We start from the raw sequence: 20986 nt of genomic DNA, 5'->3' as shown, positions 1-20986 counted from the left end.
GTGATAGTTATAAGTGAGAGCTCAGCTGAGGCTTTAGCTGAGTATCAGGGCTTGAAATACATTCATAAAAGTGTCGATAACCTATTAAGTACATTTACTTTCATCAGAAGCCTTTTAAATATAAAATGTTCGTTAATACTTGTTACTGCATAAATTTGTCAAGAGAGAGGTTGCACTTGGTTTGCATACTTTTGTGGAAAAGCGGTTTGAGAATTTCTAGAAGACAAATCAGTGAGGTTGTATTGTATAAACACAATATGAAATGGAAACATATTTCCTCCTCTCTGTCTAAAGAAGTGATGAATTATTTCATGGAGACAACTTCTCTTTCAAAATTTCCGTTGGTTATGAGACACAGTTCTCGCTTAATGGGATCATCTTTTCACCCCTTTTCCACTCATAAAACTCTGTTTTATACATCCAAAACTCAGGTTGCTAGTTTCATCTCTGGAGGATAGAGGTGAAATTTCTCACCTCTATCATCTTCTACCTTGACTGATTTGAAATTAGTGTGAAAAAATGATTTAATATGATGTTTAAACTTGTTTAAGGGTGTCACCTGTTGCATCATTAGCTGGAAAAATTAGTCCTACTTGTGCCCTGATACCCGAGGGGCTGAGAAGCACAGCTACCAGGTCATCCCAGTAGATCCCACTCCAGGAGGTCAGCTGCACTAGTGGTGAATCTGAAAATAGCTTATTATTCAAGCATCCCTACTCTGCTGGTAAAGCAAGACAGGGCTTGGAAACCTCCTAGGTGAGTGGGCAGGCAGGAAAGGGCAATGGTGTAAGAGTGTCTGTTTGGTTTTTAAGTGAGAATCTACCTTGCTGTACTGTCACAAAATTGCTTCTGGATTTCTTGGCAGGAAATGAGCCTGTGTGGATGCACCGACAGAATTCCACTTTGTTTTATGTCAGTGCTGAATTCCTTCATAGAAATCGACAGAAGTCATTTAGGCTTATGTTCTGGCTCTGCTGTATTTTCACCCAAGTGTCTTTGAGGCGTTCTGATCTAAAGTGTGGTTGTTTTTCCATCTGTTTGAAAAATGGCAGCTTAAGTGCTCAAGCTCTTCAGAATTTTTGTATGTTTGGTCTTAATTTGGAAAGTGACCTTAAGCCTTGAATAAACCTGTAGTAAGGCAGAACCCTGCAGCAAATCAGAATCAATTTTATTCACCAGCTTTTCAGAGATGAGGCGAAAATTATTTAGGGGTTAATAAAAAATAACAGAGGCTCCAAGCCAGGATCTGGTCCTCATTCAGTCCAGTCATCTACTCATGTGGGTCCACAGACAAAATTTTTACTTTTAGCTTGATGACCATTGCCTTGAATTCCTGAAGAAAGAGTTGTTTTCAGTCTATTTAAAAAGGCATGAAAAGGACTAATACTCTTTGAAAATATTTTGATAAGAATTGGAACAGTAGATTCCTTGGTGCTAGATGGCTTGCATTTGAATCATGGCCTAGCCACTTGCTAGCTGAGCAATCTCGGGCAAACCCCTTGACCTATCTGTTTCTCACTGTCTTCATCTGCATAGCAGGATAGAAATAAATCCTACTTTTAAGTGAGTTATTATTTTAAGGTACTTGCACAATGACTGAACCATAGTAGACACTATGAAAGTGCTATTTTTTCTCATTGAATACATTTTTAATTAATAAGAGAAGTTAGGAGCACATAGTATCAATCTCCTATACTTCCTATACAACTGATAGACTTTTGACCAAAGGAACACATTGAATAACAACAGTTTTTCAATGTTATTGAATGTTATATTCTATTAAATGTCCTTGAAGATATTTTAATTACATGAGAATAGTGTATGAACTAACAGCTTGAGAAATGGTAAACCAGTATGACATTTTTAAAGGAATAGCAAAAGAATACACCCAAATGTGTTTACAGAAGGTGTTCCTATGAAAGTGCTTTTTAAATAAAAGCAAGTGAACTTCCTCTGGGGTCTTCAGTGAGTATTAAGAGAGTCAGAAGAGCTGGAACATTTCAACTATCAACTCCTCTTATGGTTTAAGAATGGTAATAAGTTCTGCATCATTTTAGTATGTGTGATAAACCGTTCTTTTTAGTGAACGTCTGTTGTCTTGTTTTGATATAATTTCTGACGCAATGAAAAGTTGGAGGAATCATACAAAGAATTCCTAGATTCATCAGCTGCTTACATTTTGTTCGTTTGTTTTTGTGTTCGTTCATTCATTCGCTTTTCCTTCCTTCCTTTCCTCTTCCCTTTTTCCTCTCAGAATCATCTGACAGTAAGTTCAAGACAGTTGTCCCTTTATTCTTAAATATTTCAGGATATATTTTAATAACAGGGACATTCTCTTAACTAATTTAATATTGATATGACACCGTAGTGTAATCTATAGGCTATATTCAGAAATTGTTATTTGTCCCAGTAATGTCCTTTATAGATAAATGTGTGTGTATATATGTGTGTGTGTGTGATTGTGCACGTGGTTCATTTGAGAGTGACTATGCATGTATATTTTTTCAGATCTAAGATGCAACATAGGATCACCATTTCGTTTGGTTGCCATGTATCATTCCTTTATTTGGAACAATTCCTCAGATTATTTTGGTCTTTCATAACCTTGACAGTTTTTAAGGAACAATTACTTTGCAGAAAGTCTCTCATGTTTAAGTTAGTCAAACGTTTGGCATTTTCCCTCGTGATTAGGTCCAGGTTTTAAGGTCATTGTGAATTGTGGTTTTAAAAGGAATGTGGTATTTCATCATTGCAGAGTTTTAGAATGAAAAGATAAGAACGTCATGCTGACATCTGTGGAGTGAGGTGGGTATAGCAAAACTGACGTCAGAGATATTTTGAGGGTGCTTATCTATAACAAGTCAATAACTGTATTCCCCAAAATAATCCTTTCAAGGGATTCACTCTGCTAATAGTGAAGGCAAGTAGATCAAGAGAAAAGAAAGGAGGAACCTCACTATTTCCTTGATAAGAAATCAAGTGTAGGCCAGCTTCTTTCTTGGATACAACAGAAATAAATTAAACATCTGAAGAATGGTCTCCTCTGCCTGGGAAGCTCAAAGTTTCTTGGTACCAGGGAACATGAACAGGCATCCTGCTCTTTTGTAGAAAAGTGACTGTCTCCACATAAGACCAGTGTGTAAGGTGAAAGATGAAAAATGTAAGCCAGCACGCAAATGCTGTTTTTTTTTTCTCATTCCAACAGTGACCAGGCACATTTAAAACTGTTCTTAGTCTAGATATGGCAATGTCATTCATCACTGTAAACACCCAGACTCTTTAAAAATGAATGACTTTTTTTGTTTGAATATTTTTATTTTATTTTAGTATTATATAATATATAATATTGTATATTATTATATAATATTGTATTAATAAGTGATAATTTATACTTATTGAAGTATTGTTGATTCACAATGTTGTATTAATTTCTGCTGTATAACAAAGTGATTCAGTTATATGTGTGTATATATTTACACACACCCAGAATATATATTCTTTTTTTAGATTCTTTTCCATTACGGTTTATCACAGGATATTGGATATAGTTCTCTGTGCTGTACAGTAGGGCTTCCCTAGTAGCTCAGATGGTCAAGAATCTGCCTGCAATTCAGGAGACCCAGGTTTGATCCCTGGGTTGGGAAGATCCCCTGGAGAAGGGATAGACTACCCACTCCAGTGTTCTTGCCTGGAGAATCCCATGGACAAGTAGGATCTTGTTGTTTATCCATTTGCATATACTAGAAAAAGGAAGGACTTGTAAAGCAGAATGATAGAAAAGACTGTGCCATTGTTGGAAAACAACCTAGAGGGAAGTAGAGACTGGCAACACATGCTTTTCACGTGCACAATAGCACTGATGGTCTTGAATGTACTAAACTTCAGAAATGACAGGAAAGAGTTAATCCTTTTACGCAAGTGCCTCGGGTACACTCGGGGAAAATCTGGCTGAATGAGTTACTGCTCAGCCTAAAATTAAACTCCTGGCTTTTTGTCTAGCATGTGAACTATTGGATCACATTTGTTTTCCCTGATGGATCCTTTTTTTAAAATTTTAACGAATTGAAAAGAGAATCCCCAGTGGTTCCCTTTATGTGAAGAAAACAAGATAAATATTAGCTAGGAAAGGTCATTTTGGTTTCCAGTATGTGGGGAGTTCATTAGGATGGGTTCTGGTAAATTATACTGTGTATTTCTTTCCGATAACAGAAGGTCATGTAGTGCCCTTGGGTGGATATCAGGACAAACATACTTAATAAAGTTGGAGGATCTGGGAGACGAACATTATCCAGCGATTTCTTTTCCAAGTATCTTACACTTATACAGTTACTCAAAGCTGCTTCTCTCTCATAGAGCTAATCACTCACGGCCTCCTCTGTGTCTCCTGTGGCCCCAAAAGGATGGATCTCAAGCCTGTCACCTAAAGAGGCCTCTAGACAAACATCTGTAATTACCTCCAGGGCACCCAAAGAAGAGAAAACTATCAGTTGTATTTTGTGGTGCATTTGCAGTGGATTCAACAGGATTCGATAATGATTAGACTGTGGAGCAAGGATCTTTCATAAAAATAATTTTATTTATTTTTGGCTATGCTAGGTCTTCGGAGAAGGCAATGGCAACCCTCTCCAGGACTCTTGCCTGGAAAATCCCATGGACGGAGGAGCCTGGTAGGCTGCAGTCTGTGGGGTCACACAGAGTCAGGCACAACTAAAGCGACTTAGCAGCAGCAGCAGGTCTTCATTGCTTCGCGGGCTTCGCGGGCTTTTCTCTAGTTGCAGCTAGTTGGGGCTACTACACGTTAGTGGTGATGCACAAGCTTCTCATTGCAGTGGCTTCTCTTGTTGGGGAGCACAGGCTCTAGGAAGCGCTGACTTCACTAGTGCTTGGACTCCAGAACACAGGCTCAATAGTTGTGGCACATGGGTTTAGCTCCTCCATGGCAACTAAACGTGGGAATCCTCCTTGACCTAGGATTGAACACGTGTCTCCTGCATTGGCAGATGTTTTATCACTGAACCACCTGGGACGCCCACAAGGATCATTTGTATGTCACATTTGCAGCTTAAATATTTACTGTTGCCTGTCATTATTTCTCTTTGATCTCCATCCCTTGGAGGGATGTACTTAACTTAGTGACGTTAAAAATGGGTAGTTTCATGTTCCTTTTTTTTTTGAAATGTCTTTTGGTTTGGAGTTATCTGAATCCTTCTTGAAAAATGTTTTCATTAAGTAGAAATGTCTTTTTAGGTGTGTGCATTAAAGGAGCATGTTGAATCTCAGTTATGGTGTTAAAAAGTGTTTTGTTTTTTTTTTGTATTTTTGTGTGTTTTATGTTGGAAAAATTTTTGCCTTCTGTGTCCCATCAGCATTTTTCAAAAAGCATCCTTGCAAATTGTCTTATATCTGTATTAGTGAATGAATGAAAGTTGCTCAGTTGTGTCTGTCTCTGTGACCCCATGGACTGTAGCCCACTTGGCTTCTCTATCTGTGGAATTATCCAGGCAAGAATACTGGCGTAGGAAGCCATTCCTTTCTCCAGGGGATCTTCTCAACCTGGGGATCAAACCCAGGTCTCCTGCATTATAGGTGGATTCTTTACCATCTGAGCTACTAGGGAAGCCTGTATATATAAAGCCTATTCATTAAAAAGCAATTTACTTATTTTAATTGAAGGATAATTACTTTACAATATTGTGGTTGTTTTTGCTGTAGATCAACATGAATCAGCCATGGGTGTACATGTGTTCCCCCCCTTATAGATTATTATATATTGGGTCTACTTCCCTGTGCTATACACTAGGTTCTTCTTGGTTATCTATTCTGTACATAGTGGTGTGCCTTGCAAATTGTTTATCATCATCAAGTTTATGTCACAGAACATTGAAACTTTAGGTCTGCATGCTGGCTTTTCCACTGCTCTGTGAACTTGGGCAGGTTGTGGAACTCTTGGGATTGGATTATCTCCAATTTCATTTTCATCCCATGGTTGATGAGAGAGTGCAGTTTTGCATCATGCATGGTTTGGTACCCTCTGTCAACTTGGTCATGCCTTTGCTGCAGAGGGAACTTCTGCTTTAAGATTGTATTCTGTTAACTACTGTGTGGCTAATTAATAAGTGCAGAATTCTGTATTTCCCACCCTCCCTCCATCCCCATCTATTAGGACCCTTTACAAATGTGTATGTGTTTGACTGTCTACCACTTGCCTGAAAACACAGTTGTTGTAAAATAAAAAAATTTTGCTTCTGAAAACCTGTATCATGTCAACATTAAAATGCTAATGGCTTCCTGTCTTTTTGTATTTTAAATAGGTCTATGAAGTTAAGATAATTTTTTGGAACTGTCGAAATGGTTGGTCCTTGCTACCAATGGGAACTTGGAGCCACTCTGAAATCTATCCTGGAATAACTGTGTTTGACTGGAACCAAATTTTATGAAGTCTCCAAGGTAAAATGATTTTAGCACATACCTAGAGATGGTATCTTTATGAAGCATAAAGAATTTAGGCCGATAGAATATCTTAGAACTGATGACCCTTTATAAAAGCTTTATTTTATGTTGAATTTTTGGAAATATGGAGAATTTTTAAAAATAAGGGTAATTTAAAAAAAATTAACTCTGATCTTAGAAATTATTTCAGTTGATAAAGCAGTACTTCGGCTATTCAACAGGGCCAAAGGTGATATGTTTAAGCTAAACTAATTTTGTTTTACATTTGGGCAAAAATGCTCAATGTAGGAGAAATTGAAGCATCACAGTAGGTATGAAGGTGAAAAGTGAAAGTGTTAGTCACTCATTTGTGTCCTATTCTTTGTGACCCCATGGACTGTAGCCCACCAGGCTCCTCTGTAGAATTCTCTAGGCAAGAAAATGCTGGAATAGGTTGCCATGCCCTTCTCAAGGGGATCTTCCCAACCCAGGGGTCAAATCTGGGTCTCCTGCATTGCAGGCAGATTCTTTACTGTCTTAGTCAGCACAGTAAGTGTAGTAGGTGAGATATCTTTTTACTGGGGCTCTGGATTATTGAATGAAATGAAAACTCATTGCTAAATAGCTGCCCACCTAGCCATAGGCATTTCTCCAGGGAATCATAGCTGTTGTTAAGTAAATACTTGTTCTAGGCAATACTTGTTCTCAAACTCACCCCAGACCCTGATACATAGAATTTTCCATGAAGAAGAAGCCCGATCAGGGATGATCTCCCAAGATTTCAAACAGGGGCCCATGAGACTTTTGATTTGGGGTTTCTTGTTGGAATCCAACCAGGAGAACAGAAGCCATCCTGGAGCAGAAGGACAGGGAACTGAATTCAGGAAACTGATTACATGTGTGATGGGAGAGTCAGAGCGGTCAAGCAGAAGACACAAGGGCAGCCCATAGATGAGCAACAGCAGGCAACAGCTCCTGCCATCAGATGAGCAACAGCTCCTGCCATCCTGAGGCGGGTGGGACAGAGGAAGGCAGTCCTGCTGGCCAGTGGCCTAGGTGGGGAAGGGCCTTCTGTGGGAGCTGGAGCCATAGTGGGCCCTTCTGGGGGAAATTGACACCATGGAGGAGAAATGGCTACTCTGTTGACCCTGCCAAGACAGAGAAGGTGGGGGAAAATACCATGGCCTTTGCCTTCCACTCTGCAGGCTCTAACCAATGTCTCCTATTGGTGAAAGCCAGGTAGGAGCCAGATCATTCAGGAGCCTGGGGAATGCAGTATAGAGGTGTCACCCAGTGGAAGTGGAAAGAATGGTGCTGAGGGCAGAGTAGGCCCAGGCTGGACTAGGGTTTATATTTGCAGTCTCTTCCCATCACATTTTAATGAGCGTGCTGCCCTATCTAGCATCCCCTTCAGGAATGAAGGATTCATGCCCTCAACTGTCGAAGCATTGCAGAAGATGGCCTACAGCAGCTTTGAACTGTCCGCAATCCAAAGAGCCTCCTTGCCTGAGATGAAAGATTTTTCCTGATGTTCAGGTGTAAAGGCCTGACTCCTCACCACAGTTTGGGACCATGGAGAAGGGGCATCGCAGCTGTGTAGTTTGTTCAGTCACTCACTCGTGTCTGACTCTTTGCAACCTCATGGACTGCAGCATGCCAGGCTTCCCTGACCTTCACCATTTCCGGGAGTTTGCTCAAACTCATGTTCATTAAGTCCGTGATGCCATCAAACCATCTCATCCTCTGTCATCCCCTTCTCCTCCTGCCTTCAGTCTCACCCAGCATCAAGGTCTTTTCCAGTGAGTCAGTTCTTCACATCAGGTGGCCAGAGTATTCTGGAGCTTCAGCATCAGTCCTTCCATTGAATATTCAGGGTTGATTTCCTTTAGGATTGACTGGTTTGATCTGAGCTTTGGAACTTTCCAGAGGGTTATCTGAGGCCTTTCCCTCTTTCTGTCTTTCCTTCTTCTTGTGCCTCCCCTTTCACAGGTGATACTCCCTAGAGCACTCCTTAAGTCATCCGCTGATGATCAATTTCTATCTTAGAGTTGACTTCCTAGGGTACCCAGCGTTTGGGACTCAGATCATCTCAGACATACTCTCCCAGTTTGGTTAACTCCATCCAGACAGGTTTAGGACTTGCAGTGACTGATAAACACATAGAAACTGAACTTCTCTGGTAAATTATAGATGGGACAGATTATAGCTCATCTGATAGACTTCATCTGAATTTGGACACTCTAAATCGGGTGGAACACTGTGGTTAGAGGCAGAGGAGCCAACCCATGAAGCAGGAAAAAGTGGAGGATTAGAAGAGTGAAGAGGCCTTTGGGACCTCTTGTTTTAAACTGTTCAATTTGGCAGCTTTTGTTACACAGCAGTAGAAAACTAGTACTCCATTCATCTGATTCCTTAAAATTTTCCTTTTTTGGGCCACTAATTGCTACAAACCAGAAGTTAGGGTACCCAATCCAGTCTGCACATGTGTTTTGTTTGATCTGGACTCCGTTTTTGAAACAAAACAAGTGGAACCCCTTGGTGACTCAAAGTGTGCAGATGGTGTGTCGGAAGGAGCTTCTCTTGAAAAGTCATTCCTGGCATTCCCTTGGAGCAGCTGCCCCTAGAAAGGACTCTAGCTTCCCTGTTGCTCTCCAGTGCCTTGGGCCCAGTCGGCCTACACTTTTATTGGGAGATATTTGAAATTTGACCCTTGGGTATGAGGGATAAGCCTTTGTAACAATTAGATCAATAATGGATATTGGAGTTGACAACTGGAATTTTAAAATAGGGGAGGAGGGACAGAGCACCTCATTCAAAAACTCAGCATATATAGAATTCGGAACCTCCATGCTTTCCCTGTTGAGTAATAAATTAATAATCAATTTCCTGAAGTGAAAATGTAATTACATACTAGCACCTCAAGCTCACATAGATTCGCACATATTCTTTGCCACCTTTTGAGCTGATCCCAGGGTTTCAATACAAGAGGAAGACATAACAATTGTAAATACCTATGCACACAACATAGGAGCACCTCAATATATAAGACAAATACAGACATAAAAGGAGAAGTTGACAGTTAACACCATAATAATAGGAGACTTTTAACAGCCCACTCACACCAATGGACTGGAGAAGGAAATGGCAACCCACTCCAGTATTCTTGCCTGGAGAATCCCAGAGACAGAAGAGCCTAGGGGGCTGCTGTCTATGGGGTCGCACAGAGTCAGACACGATTGAAGCAACTTAGCAGTAGCAGCAAGGTTTCTCCCCACCATGCGTGGAGGCTGAGGTGGGAGAGGTGGAGGACATGCTTTGCAAAAGTAAGGTGCACGCAGGTTTTTCAAAGCAGAGGCACCTAGTGTTTCTGTCAGTTTCAAGCACTCGGAATTTCCAAGACCAAGGGCAAAATGATGTTAAGCTTCAAAGCTTGACATCAAAAGGGACTTGACTCAAGTCCCTTTTGCCACCATGGTCTTCAAAGATTATCTTAGAATCTTGTGTTACTGCGGCTGTTTCAGAGTCATACTGAGTCTCAAATCAGTGGTAATACAAGATCTTTCAACAAGATCTATGTGACTACTTTGTGAGAGGCCAGTGCGTGCTCCTGGGAGTGTGGTGTGGCCACCGGATCCCCAAGGCTGTGCTTCCTCTTGAGCACGGAGTCAGGGTTCTGGTTGAGACCCCGTGGGGTTGGCAGTCATGGATTTCCTCAGAAGCTTTGCCTGTAGTGTTACTCAAACAGGAATCTACGGGCCATGTCTTTATCATCTGCCCATGAGTGTTTATACATCTTGTATATGAAAAGGGAATTCCTCTGATTCTCTGTGGTGGATCTATTATCCTTGAAGCCAGGCAGAACCCAGTGTTACTGGAGTTTCAAATGCCCAGAGCTTGGGCTTCCACTTGAAAAAGTTAATTAAAAAAGAGCAAACTAAAGTTAATCTAGTGCTATCTGAGATCAAAAAAGGCAGAAAGTTAGGGAAGGAAGTAGAATGCATATTAGCTATTTTCTTTTTATTTACTTTTTTTTGGAAAGGGAAGTGTTTTAGAATAGACCACATAGCTGCATTTGCAAACTGAATTGTCTTTGAGCAACTGTTTGGATACTGTCCATTCGTATGAAGTGAAATATATTTTCCCAGTTTTTATTGAGATGTAATTGATTCATAACACTGTATATGTTTGAGGTGTGCATTGTTGATCCAATATGTTTATCAACTGCAAAATGATTCCCACCGTAGTATCAGCTACCACCTTCTTCCTGTTGCATAGGTACTGTTTCTTTCTTGTGATGAGAACATTTAAGATCTACCCTCTTAGAACGTTCAAGTATATGGGACAGTAGATTAGCTGTACATTAGGTCCCCAAACTTGTTAATCATGTCACTGGGAGATTTGACCATGGACTAATACCTCCCCATTCCCCTCACCCTCAACCCTTGGTGACCATTGTGCTACTTAATCTGTTTATCAGAATTTGTCTTTTTTAGATTCTACATAAAATTGAGATTATGCAGTATTTGTCTTGATCTGACTTTTTTCACTTAGCAACAATGCCCTCAAGGTCCATCTAAAATTTTGTTTATGGCAAGATTTCCTTCATTCTCATTGCTGAATAATATTTCATCTTTGTCCATTTATCTATTGATATCTATATGAAGTTGTTTATATATTTATCTGTAGTTGCCCATGTTCTCATCAAACTCTGAGATTGGATTAATACACTATTCAGCCAGTATTCTAGGCCAGAGGGCACTAATATGCAGTCAGAGAAACCAGGGGAAAGTTCTCAGGCCTTGTGTGTGAATTTCTGTGGTTTCTTTCACATGCAGAAACCACATATCTTTTATTTGAATCCTGCTTAAAGTATGTTGCTTTTTAAATTTTGTGCTATAAAGTAGTATATAGTAGTACATAGCCCCCATGTTCTATCAGGGCTACTCAGGCTACGCTCTAGGGGTTCATAAATAGACTTCTCACTGAGGCATGCAGTTAACTTGAAAAACTTTTAATTATAAAAGGTGTGTATTGAAAACTAAGTGAATGCACAGTGCATGTAAGGTTCACTTGGCCTCTAGTCTCTTTGGTGAGGTAGGGTAGAGGTGCATTGCCCAACATCTTCCTCTGCTCTCCACGCCATCTAAGGACGGTGTTTGCGCAGGGTCTCTCACCACCCACCCATCACTGACCTGCATCCTGCTTTCCCTCCAGGATGAGAGCCTGTGCCAGATCCGTCTTGCTGTCTAACTGGCTCTTTCTGGCCTACGTGTTGATGGTGTGCTGTAAGCTCATGTCCGCCTCCAGCCAGCACCTCCGGGGACACACAGGTAAGCCCTTTAAACTCGTCATGCTCCACTGAGATCAATTAATAAAACCCTTTGAAACGTCAAAGCCCACATTTTAGGCACAGGTAATTGACAGGAGCCTTGGATGGTGTGTAAATAATCAGAGGAAGCATGAAATACAGCAGGGTAAAGCAGTTTGATGGTTTGATGCTTAAAGAGACTTGTTCCAGATATCTTTTTACGATTTCTCCAGGTTTTCCTTTCCTGAGTACACTTCCATTCTTTGGAAGTGATTTTTCTCAAGAATCCTGGAAACCCAGCAGCATTTTGTGCTTATATATTCCAGCTTCCTTTGAAGGCAGAACATCTTTATTGATAAACTTGAATGAACACTGAAGGCAGCTTGCATATAATATGGTTCTTTTAGGAAAAGATGGTGAATGATTTAAAAAGAAGAAAGAAAGGAAAAAAAATGTGGTAACTTTTGCCCAGGACCTAAAATAGAACCTGTGTGAAGTCTTAGAGAAGCATTCTGATACTTTGTAGTGAGACCCATGTCTGTCCTTTGCTTATTTCTAAAGACAGATCAAAGTAATTAGTTAAGTATCTCGGTGTGTATTGTGTATTTGTCTTCAACTTTCCCTTTAACATCTACATTTAAAGTGATACAGATTTGAAAACTCCCCAGTGAATTGTGTTTTCCTGAATAATTGATATTTGTCAGCAAACTTGTTACTAAACAATTAATTTACTGTCTATGCTTCAGTAATTGGAGGTGTGGCAGTGCTAGGCATGCTCTGAGTTTTTGGTGAAAGAGTGAAGCTTGAACCCTAAGCCGTGTATGTGTCAGAATTGTAAAGTCTGTGTCTAAGAAAGTGTGCTGGTCGCATAGCCTTATTCTCAGATATACAGCAGGTCAAGGTTTCCTGTTAGTTATTCTGATAATTTAGGACTAAGACTTAACTTTAGGCTGAAGTTTTTAAACTCTCTCACAATTCAATTTTCCTTAAGCAACAGTTTCAAGAAGACAAGGAAAATAATGATTGCAATTTTAATAAATCAGTGTAAAATCGATACCATTTGACTGCTGTGAAAGTGCCCAGGGCTAGTTGGTTATTGTGCTGTGTATCTCTGGGTGAGCTTACTCTCAGGAATAGGGTATTTGAAGTCATCAGTCTTACCTGTTTAATACACATCTCTTTTCTTGGGTTGCAGGTAGAGAGTCAGTGTAGTTCAGAAGCAGAACATTTCAGTGGGGCGGGTTAGCACCAGCACATTCCAGACTTCTCAAAACTGGGTTTGAAATTGTGATCAACAGTGATTAAACCTGAGGGAAACAGGGGCCATGACTGACCCTTCAATTCTTCATCTTTGTTGGCAATCCTCATTCCATACCATAACCTTTTAAATTTGGAAAAGGTGAGACCATAGGGTATCTGTGTGAAAGTGAAGGTGCAGTTCGGTAATAAAGTGTGTTATACGTGAGCAAAAAAAAAACAAAAACAAAAAAACACTGAATCAAATCTAAGATTAGAATCGTGAATACAAGAGATGCAGTATTTTCCCTATAAGCCAAGACTCAACTGTAACAGGGAAGGTAAGAAGTCTGAGCAAAGCCTTCGAAAATTTTGCTCAAGAAATGAAATTTTCATCATGGATTTCTTTCAGTGATTTTATTTGGATTCTTGGTTTTTGGTTTCTCTTTGACTTCTGGGGGATTCTTCCTGATTTTGTTTTTGGAATTTAAGTACCTGTCATCCCTAATCTTTTTAAATTAATTAATTTATTTTTAATTGGATAATTGCTTTGCAATGTTGTATTGGTTTCTACCATACATCAACATGAATCAGCCATAGGTATACATGCGTCCCTTCCTTCTTGAACCTCCCTCCCACCTTCCACTCCATCCCACCCCTCTAGCTTGTCACAAAGCATCGAGTTGAGCTTCTTGTGTCATACAACAAATGACCACTGGCTATCTATTTTACATATGGTAATGTGTATCTTTCCATGCTACACTCTCAATTCATCCACCTTCTCCTTCTCCCACTGTGTCCGCATGTCTCCATGTCTGTATTGCCTTGGCTGCCCTGCTTAGGTTCATCAGTGCCATCTTTCTAGATTCCATATATACGATTCAACCCTCATCTCAGTAACCATCAAAGCAGTCAGGATGGCTCCTGCCCACGGGGAGCTCTGTTCTCTCCCTGGGGGCCGCAGGCTGTATATGAAGAACCATCTTTGCAGAAGTACAGACGTGCTTTGTTTTTTGCTCTTGGCTTCTTGCTTGCACTTTACTGCTTTTTTTTTTTTTTTAACAAATCAAATGTTTGTGGCAACCCTTCATCCAGTAGGTCTATTGGCTCCATTTTTTCCCAACTGCATTTGCTCTCTTTGTGGGTCTGTGTCATAGTTTGGTAATCCTTACACTATTTCAAGCTTTTCCATTATTTATTTGTTATGCTGTCTGACCCATGATCTTTGATGTGACCTCTGCAAAAAGATTATGACTTGATGAAGGCTCAGATAATGGTTCGGAGAAGGCAATGGCACCCCACTCCAGTACTCTTGCCTGGAAAATCCCATGGACAGAGGAGCCTGGTAGGCTGCAGTCCATGGGGTCGCTACTAGTCAGACACGACTGAGCGACTTCACTTTCACTTTTCACTTTCATGCATTGGAGAAGGAAATGGCAACCCACTCCAGTGTTCTTTCCTGGAGAATCCCAGGGACGGGGGAGCCTGGTGGGCTGCTGTCTATGGGGTCGCACAGAGTCAGACACGACTGAAGCGACTTAGCAGCAGCAGCAGCAAATAATGGTTAGCGTTTGTAGCAATGAAGTATTTTAAAATTAAGGGATGTGAATTCTATTTTAGACATAATGCTTTTGCACACTTACTAGACTATAGTAACATAACTTTTATATGCAGAACCAAAAAACTCATGTGTCTTGAGTTATCGCAGTATTCTTTTTATTGTGGTGGTCTAGAAGCACACTGGCAAAGTCCCTGTGATCTGCCCATACCCTTTGTTTAACTACAGTTCAAGGCTCCTGAATCCTACTGTGAAGTCTTATTCCCTCATGAGTTTCTTAAGCTGTGTCCTTGACACCTGGAAGATAATGGGTGCTAAATGAATATTTATGAACAGACTGATTTTGCCTGTTTGTCACCATGGAATCAGTTATGTAATTTTCTGCTGGTGCTAAAAATTCCAGACAGTAACAGGCAGGTGTGAAAAGATATCCTGTTAACTTTTTGTTGGTTATTAGGTTTCTCCGGAGAAACAGAACCAATAAGATATATATACACACACATATTGTTGTTGTTAGTTGCTCAGCTGTGTCTATTGACTGCAGCCTGCCAGGCTCCTCTGCCCATGGGATTTCCCAGGCAGGAATTCTGGAGTAGGTTGCCATTTCATTCTCCAGGGGATCTTCCCCACTCAGGGATCAAACCCACATCTCCTGTTTGGCAGCCAGATTCTTTTACCACCGAATCACCAGGGAAACCCTCCATATGCATAGTGTACATTCCAGCCTTCCAAAGGCCTGTGGTCCAGGAGCACAGAGGGCAGGAGACAGTCAGTGCCCCAGCCCAGCAGTCAGGGAAGGAACAAATTCCACCTTCTTCTGCTTTTTTCTCCTTTTCAAGTCCTCAAGCACTTGGATGAGGCCCACCCATAATGGGCCATCAGCTTCACTCAGCCCCCCAGTTCAAATGCTAACCTCTTTCAGAAACACCTTCACAGACATATTCAGGGGTCATGTTTTGGCAGATATCTAGGTGTCCCCTGGCCCACTCAAGTTGACAATTTCATGTATCTTTCTAGATAGTGTTTTATATAGTCATTTATATTTTCTATATTATTTTACAGATTTTATGTATGTACCCACCTATCCTTCCGGAAAAAGGAATGTGTATACTAGTACGTGTGTATGCACAGATATCTCACTCTATACTTTGTTTTGTACCTTGATTTTTTTTTCCCATTTAACAATAGAGTTTAAAGAGTCTTCGTTTGAGTGCATGCAGATTTATATCACTCTCTGTTGTACAGATGTGCTCTCATTTATTTGATCACTCCCAGTTTTGGTGGACATTTACCTTGTTGTCTGTTGTATTTTCCAAATATATGTCCTGACTTCAGATGAGTCTCTAGTAGTGGAATTGTTGAATTAAAGTGCACATAAATGTATTAGTGGGGCTTCCCAGGTGGCATTGTTGGTAAAAGAATCCCCCTGCCAGTGCGGGAGATGCAGAAGACACAGGTTCGATTGCTGGCGTCAGGAAGATCCCTTGGAGGAAGGCATGGCAACCCACTCCAGTATTCTTACCTGGAGAATCCCACAGACAGAGGACCCTGTCAGGATACATTCCATCGGGTTGCAAAGAGTTGGACACGACTAAATTTCTGAGCACACACACAGCAAATGATTTAGTGAGAGTGGGCTAATTCCTGTTACACATAGCCCAAATGGCTTAAACAAAAGAAGTTGTATTTCTTGCTCACGAATGCTGGGTAGGTAACATGTCAACTGGCTGTCCTCTACTGTGGCCTTTTTGGAATCACAGGGCATGGAAGCTATACTCTTCTCAGCCTGTGTCCTCGAAGGTTGTTCTGGAGCCCTCTTCGTTCCAGCCAGCTAGAAGGGGAATGGGTGGGGAGGGTACACCTGGGAGGTGATGATGAACTGGGTTAGAACCTGGCAGTATCCCTTGACCTGTCCTCTCTTGCCATTGGATACAGCTGAGTGCCCACGGCCACACCTTGCTGCAGGGGCTGCTGGGAAACATACCCTAGCTGGGACCCAGGTCCGAGAGGAGATGATGGTTTTTGGTGAGTGTCCTGCATCCTCTGACAACCGCATTAAAATTTCAATAGTGTAGGGGGTTTCCTGGTGGTACAGTGGAGAGCTTCCTCTGTAGGGGGCACGGGGGTATATCCCTAGACACAAAGTATCTGGACTATCATTTCCTTGTTTCTTCCTGCTTTTTCTTTGCCCAGGTTCTAGCGAGGCTGTGTATTCTAGTTGGCTGTGTGTGTTTATGTGTATATGAGAGAGAGAGGCGGGGAGGGAAATGACGATGGGAGGCAGGTGTTGTAAATGTCTCTAATGACCTTGCAGCGGCCACGTGGATTTTCTTCCCAGAACTGTGCTCACCTGATGACAAAGTCAAGGGTCAGACTCGAGAAACTCTGGTCAGGTCTTTGGTTGTATCCGAAACAGCCTGAGAGTGGGAGCAAGTTGCAGAGAGTTAACTGCAGAAGACTGTACCGTGTCCAAAAGGACTCCTGACACCGTCCCAAGAGCTTTGTGGTTTGTGCTGGCCAATTAAAGAAACGGAGGCCCTAGGAAACCCTAGTTGGAAGTTTATTGGATGCTTTTAATGGCTCAGATTAGAACAACTTGCTGAAGGTTGTGTATAAACAAGGAGATATTTTCCAATCCCATCTCCACTCATCCCTCTAAGGCAGAGCCAGAGGGGAAGAAGGTGGGACCCCATCCCTGATTTGGGCTGATCAGATTGGGTGTTAGGTGTGGACCAAAGTTGACTTTAGTTCAAGTGTCAGAAAACAAAAATGCGCCCAATTTTCCCAGAACAGGTAGTGGGAATCTTTCTTTAAGGCATTGATCATCTTCTGCTAGAGTACAGAGGCAGTATTTTTAAGGAATTAGAAAATACAAACGGCCACCTTTGTTGTTTTTTAAACTTCTACCTGACACAGTGATTGAGTAGGAGACCTTGGGGTCGCTAAGAGGCAGACACGACTTAACAACGGAGGAGACCGTGTGGGCGTCTGTAGCCCCGAACCACAGAAAAGGTGCCTGGGGCCAATTGGTAGGTTACATTCTTCTAAAAGGAAGCCAGAGTTAACTCTCTTGTTTCTTGAAGGAGCAGTTTGTCTTTTGTTCCCTGTCCCCCAACCTTTCCCCGCCACTGTACGTGACATCATTTCCCCACAAGAGGGCAGCACATGTAATGCTGTGGAAAGATACTGACAGTTTCACAGACTTCAGAGTCATTTGAAATTAACCGCTTTGGGGATGTTTGTGAGTTTCATTCGAGGTTCACCTGATGAGTTTGGGACACAAAACATCCTGCATCCTGGAGATTTATCCTTGGGTATATTTTGTTGCTGTTCAGTCGCTCAGTCGTGTCTGTCTCTTTGCGACTCCATGGACTGCAGCATGCCAGTCTTCCCTGTCCTTCACGAAGGAGCCTAAGAATGAATATTTAGACACTCTAAATTTCCCCTTTGAAGACAGAATCATAGCTACTTTTCCCATATAGCTGAGAGAGTTGGAAACTTGGGTGCTGCTGCTTTACAGGTTTAACAGTCTCATTTCTCCAGACAGCTTTAGATATGAATGACTTTGGTCACATTTAATTCCTGCAGATGCCATGGTGCCTAGCTGCTGTTCAATATACTCTGTTTTGGTGTAAAGTCTCCTGTTTAATACATTGTGCCCAGGTGTTAAGGCCCCGAGATACGGGAGGACAACTGAGAATGAGGCAGCAGAGCACAAGCTGATCTTCAATAAAGCATAATCCTGGTTCTGCCACTGCCCAGCTGTGTGACCTTGTCCAAGTCACTTAACCTCTCTGAACTTGCTTCATTATCTGTAAAAATAGAATGATGTACTTGCCTACCTTATGGGATTATTGGACCTACTCAATAAAAAAGTAAGTGAAAGGATTAGTACATAGTAAACACTCAGTAAATGGTAGCTGTCTTCCTGTTTAGAGGCATTTAGAATGAGCAGGAGTCTGGAAACCTTCAAGGAATAATTGAGGGCTCCGTATGGGTGGGGGATATAATCAGTGATATAACGTTTGAAGCTTTATCATGTACAAGAGAAAATCCTTGTTTTTCATTGTTCTAAAGAGCTGACTGTAATGAAGAGAATGTCTTTATGAAGACTGGTGTTTCACTCAACCTTAAGAAAAGAGGAAAGGAATTTCTAACAAGTGGGATTTCACCACGTTGGGGACAGAGCAACCCCAGGGCGTGCTGAGAGTCCTTTTACCTTCTAGCCTTCAGCCAGGTCTTCTGTAGAGGGAGGTACCTCACTGATGGGGAGCTGTGTCAAGAATTGTCATGAGTCTGAGGCTTAACCTTCCTTGAGAGGTCACAGGGCAGCCTGTCGGTTTCCTGGATGTGGTGGAAGACGAGGGATCCTTGGCCAGAGGCCAGGGGTTTCTTACTGCACAGCAGGTAGCAGGGTTCAGGTTAGCTACTGCTCTCCTTTCATATTTGAGCTGGTTACAAAATCTCTTTGGGACTCAGTCTCTTCTGGAAAGTGGAGATAATAAACAGTAAAAGTCATCCTTAAGGAGTTGTAAAGAGGAGTCAGTTCCTATCTGGAAAGTGCTAAGAATTGTGTTTGTGCTGTGAATGTTCAATAATGTTGGTCATCTTTATGGAAAACTGCCTTCTCCTTATGAGGGCATTCCATTTTATAGAGGTTCTGTGATGTTTACATTTATGGAAGTTTAGATTTTCTGTTTTCTCTGTGATACAGGATGATCGCAGAATATGAATGTTGGACTTGGGTGCCTTGTGTTGTTTTCAGCTTTGGTTAAATTGTTTGAAAAGTAACTGCACCTAAATTTGGGCTCATGTTTCTGTTCCCTAAAACAGCTGAAATTTTATAGGAACCCTGCTAATGATTTTGATTGGAATGACTACTTTAGCCCTCATTTACTGTAAGACATTTCTTTCAAAGATAATACAGATGGTTTTGAAAAATAATTAGTCTGCATTGCCAGAGTTCTGACACGAGGGGGCAGGCAGGGCTTAGAAGAGCTAAACAGGAAGAAGCAGTATTCTAGCCTGATGCAGATGTTGTCTAGCAGAAATAGGAGAGCCATGTATGTAATTTTAAATGTTCTATATAACCACATTTAAAAAGTAAAAAGAAACACGTGAAGCAGTAATATATTTTATTTAATCTAATACATTGAAATATGATTATTTCAACCTGTGGCCCGAGCCACATTCTGAGCAGTCAGTAGCTACACGCAGCCAGAGGCCAGTATAATCTGCTTAGTGCAGGGGGATGAATTGAGTCTTAGCATTACTTTCTGAAAGATTAGAATTATGAGTTATTTGTATTTTCATGGGTCAATCCTAGCGCACAGTGTTTTATCTCCCTTTTGTTCACTGAATTTCTTTTTAAGTTTTTAGTTTTAGTTCTTTATTTTTTTCTTGAATGACTGCTTCTAAATTTAGGTTAAGTACCAGGTAAGTGGGGTGTGTAGCCTTCATAAAGTGTGGAAAAGATGGCTGCATTTCCTGATGAACTGCCTATATGATCATTCCTTGCAAGAGTGTTGTTTTTTTTTTAGGAAAAGAAAAATGGCAGGATAGTATGTGTATATCTGTGTGTGTGTGTGTGTGATGGCTTCAACCATTAAGTCTTAAAGTTAGTCCCTGGAAGTTAATTTTGACCATTAATGGGTATTTATCCACTGGAGTGAAGTCCAACAATATAAATTTAATATGGTTTCTTCTGTAACTGTTTTCATCTTCCTGCCCTGCCCCCAGTGAATGGTTACTTCTTTAACTGTATGGGTATATTTCTATGTAGGCAACTCCACAGGAATATCCTCTATTTTATAAACCAGAAAAAGGCTCTGGAATGGCCCCAAAGCCCACGTTTTGGTAGTAAAGGGGGTTTCCATGTGATGGTGGTTACTTGATTTCTCTGGGGAGCTTTTACATGAAAAAACAGAGAGGCTCCACCACAGCCATATCTGAATCGTGCACGGTGCAGCCCAGGCAGTTATGTTATTTAATAGTTTCCTGGTGAGTATCAGAACCACTCATTCAGAAGGAAAAAAATCAGAAGTTTGGCTCAAGCTCTTGTCATGCTACAGTTTCATCCCAGTGGTGATGAGTCTCCATTTCAGGCTCACTACACACGATCAGGCTTGAAGAGAGGTCTGTTTGCTCCCTGTAGTGATGACCCCCATCTCCACTTCTTTGGAAGGACTGTGAGGATATTTGGTCATTTTGTGCTGGCATGACTGTTTCTGGATGCTAAGAGCTCGTAGAGTGAGGGATTCCACTGACTTCCCTTGGACCCTTCATTATTTTTGTCCAGTGCCATTTGATGGGCTCATCTTAATCTCAGTGTTCATAAGAAAAAGGAACCAATTATATGAGGTGTTAACATTTGGCTTCTCATCTCAGCTGCAAGTTCAAGTCCCAGTGCCACAGACAAGGTCAGCTTGGCGAAATATCTGGCAAATGAGCATGCT

At 41.3% G+C, this 20986-nt stretch overlaps 1 protein-coding gene across 2 annotated transcripts in view; it reads left to right on the top strand.

Annotated features, from left to right (window-relative positions):
• TAFA4 (TAFA chemokine like family member 4) overlaps window positions 1-20986 on the top strand; it is a 179521-nt gene that overhangs the window by 39770 nt on the left and 118765 nt on the right. For both annotated transcript variants that reach the window (XM_040247221.1, XM_040247220.1), the window contains exons 2-3: window positions 6312-6447; window positions 11644-11759. In XM_040247221.1, coding sequence (XP_040103155.1) covers window positions 6434-6447; window positions 11644-11759 — 130 coding nt within the window. In that variant the 5' untranslated portion in view covers window positions 6312-6433. The remainder of the gene's footprint in view (window positions 1-6311; window positions 6448-11643; window positions 11760-20986) is intronic.

This window comes from Oryx dammah, unplaced genomic scaffold (assembly GCF_014754425.2).
Source record: "Oryx dammah isolate SB20612 unplaced genomic scaffold, SCBI_Odam_1.1 HiC_scaffold_9, whole genome shotgun sequence".
NCBI classification, from domain to species: domain Eukaryota; kingdom Metazoa; phylum Chordata; class Mammalia; order Artiodactyla; family Bovidae; genus Oryx; species Oryx dammah.
This window is presented reverse-complemented; position numbering and strand designations above follow the sequence as displayed.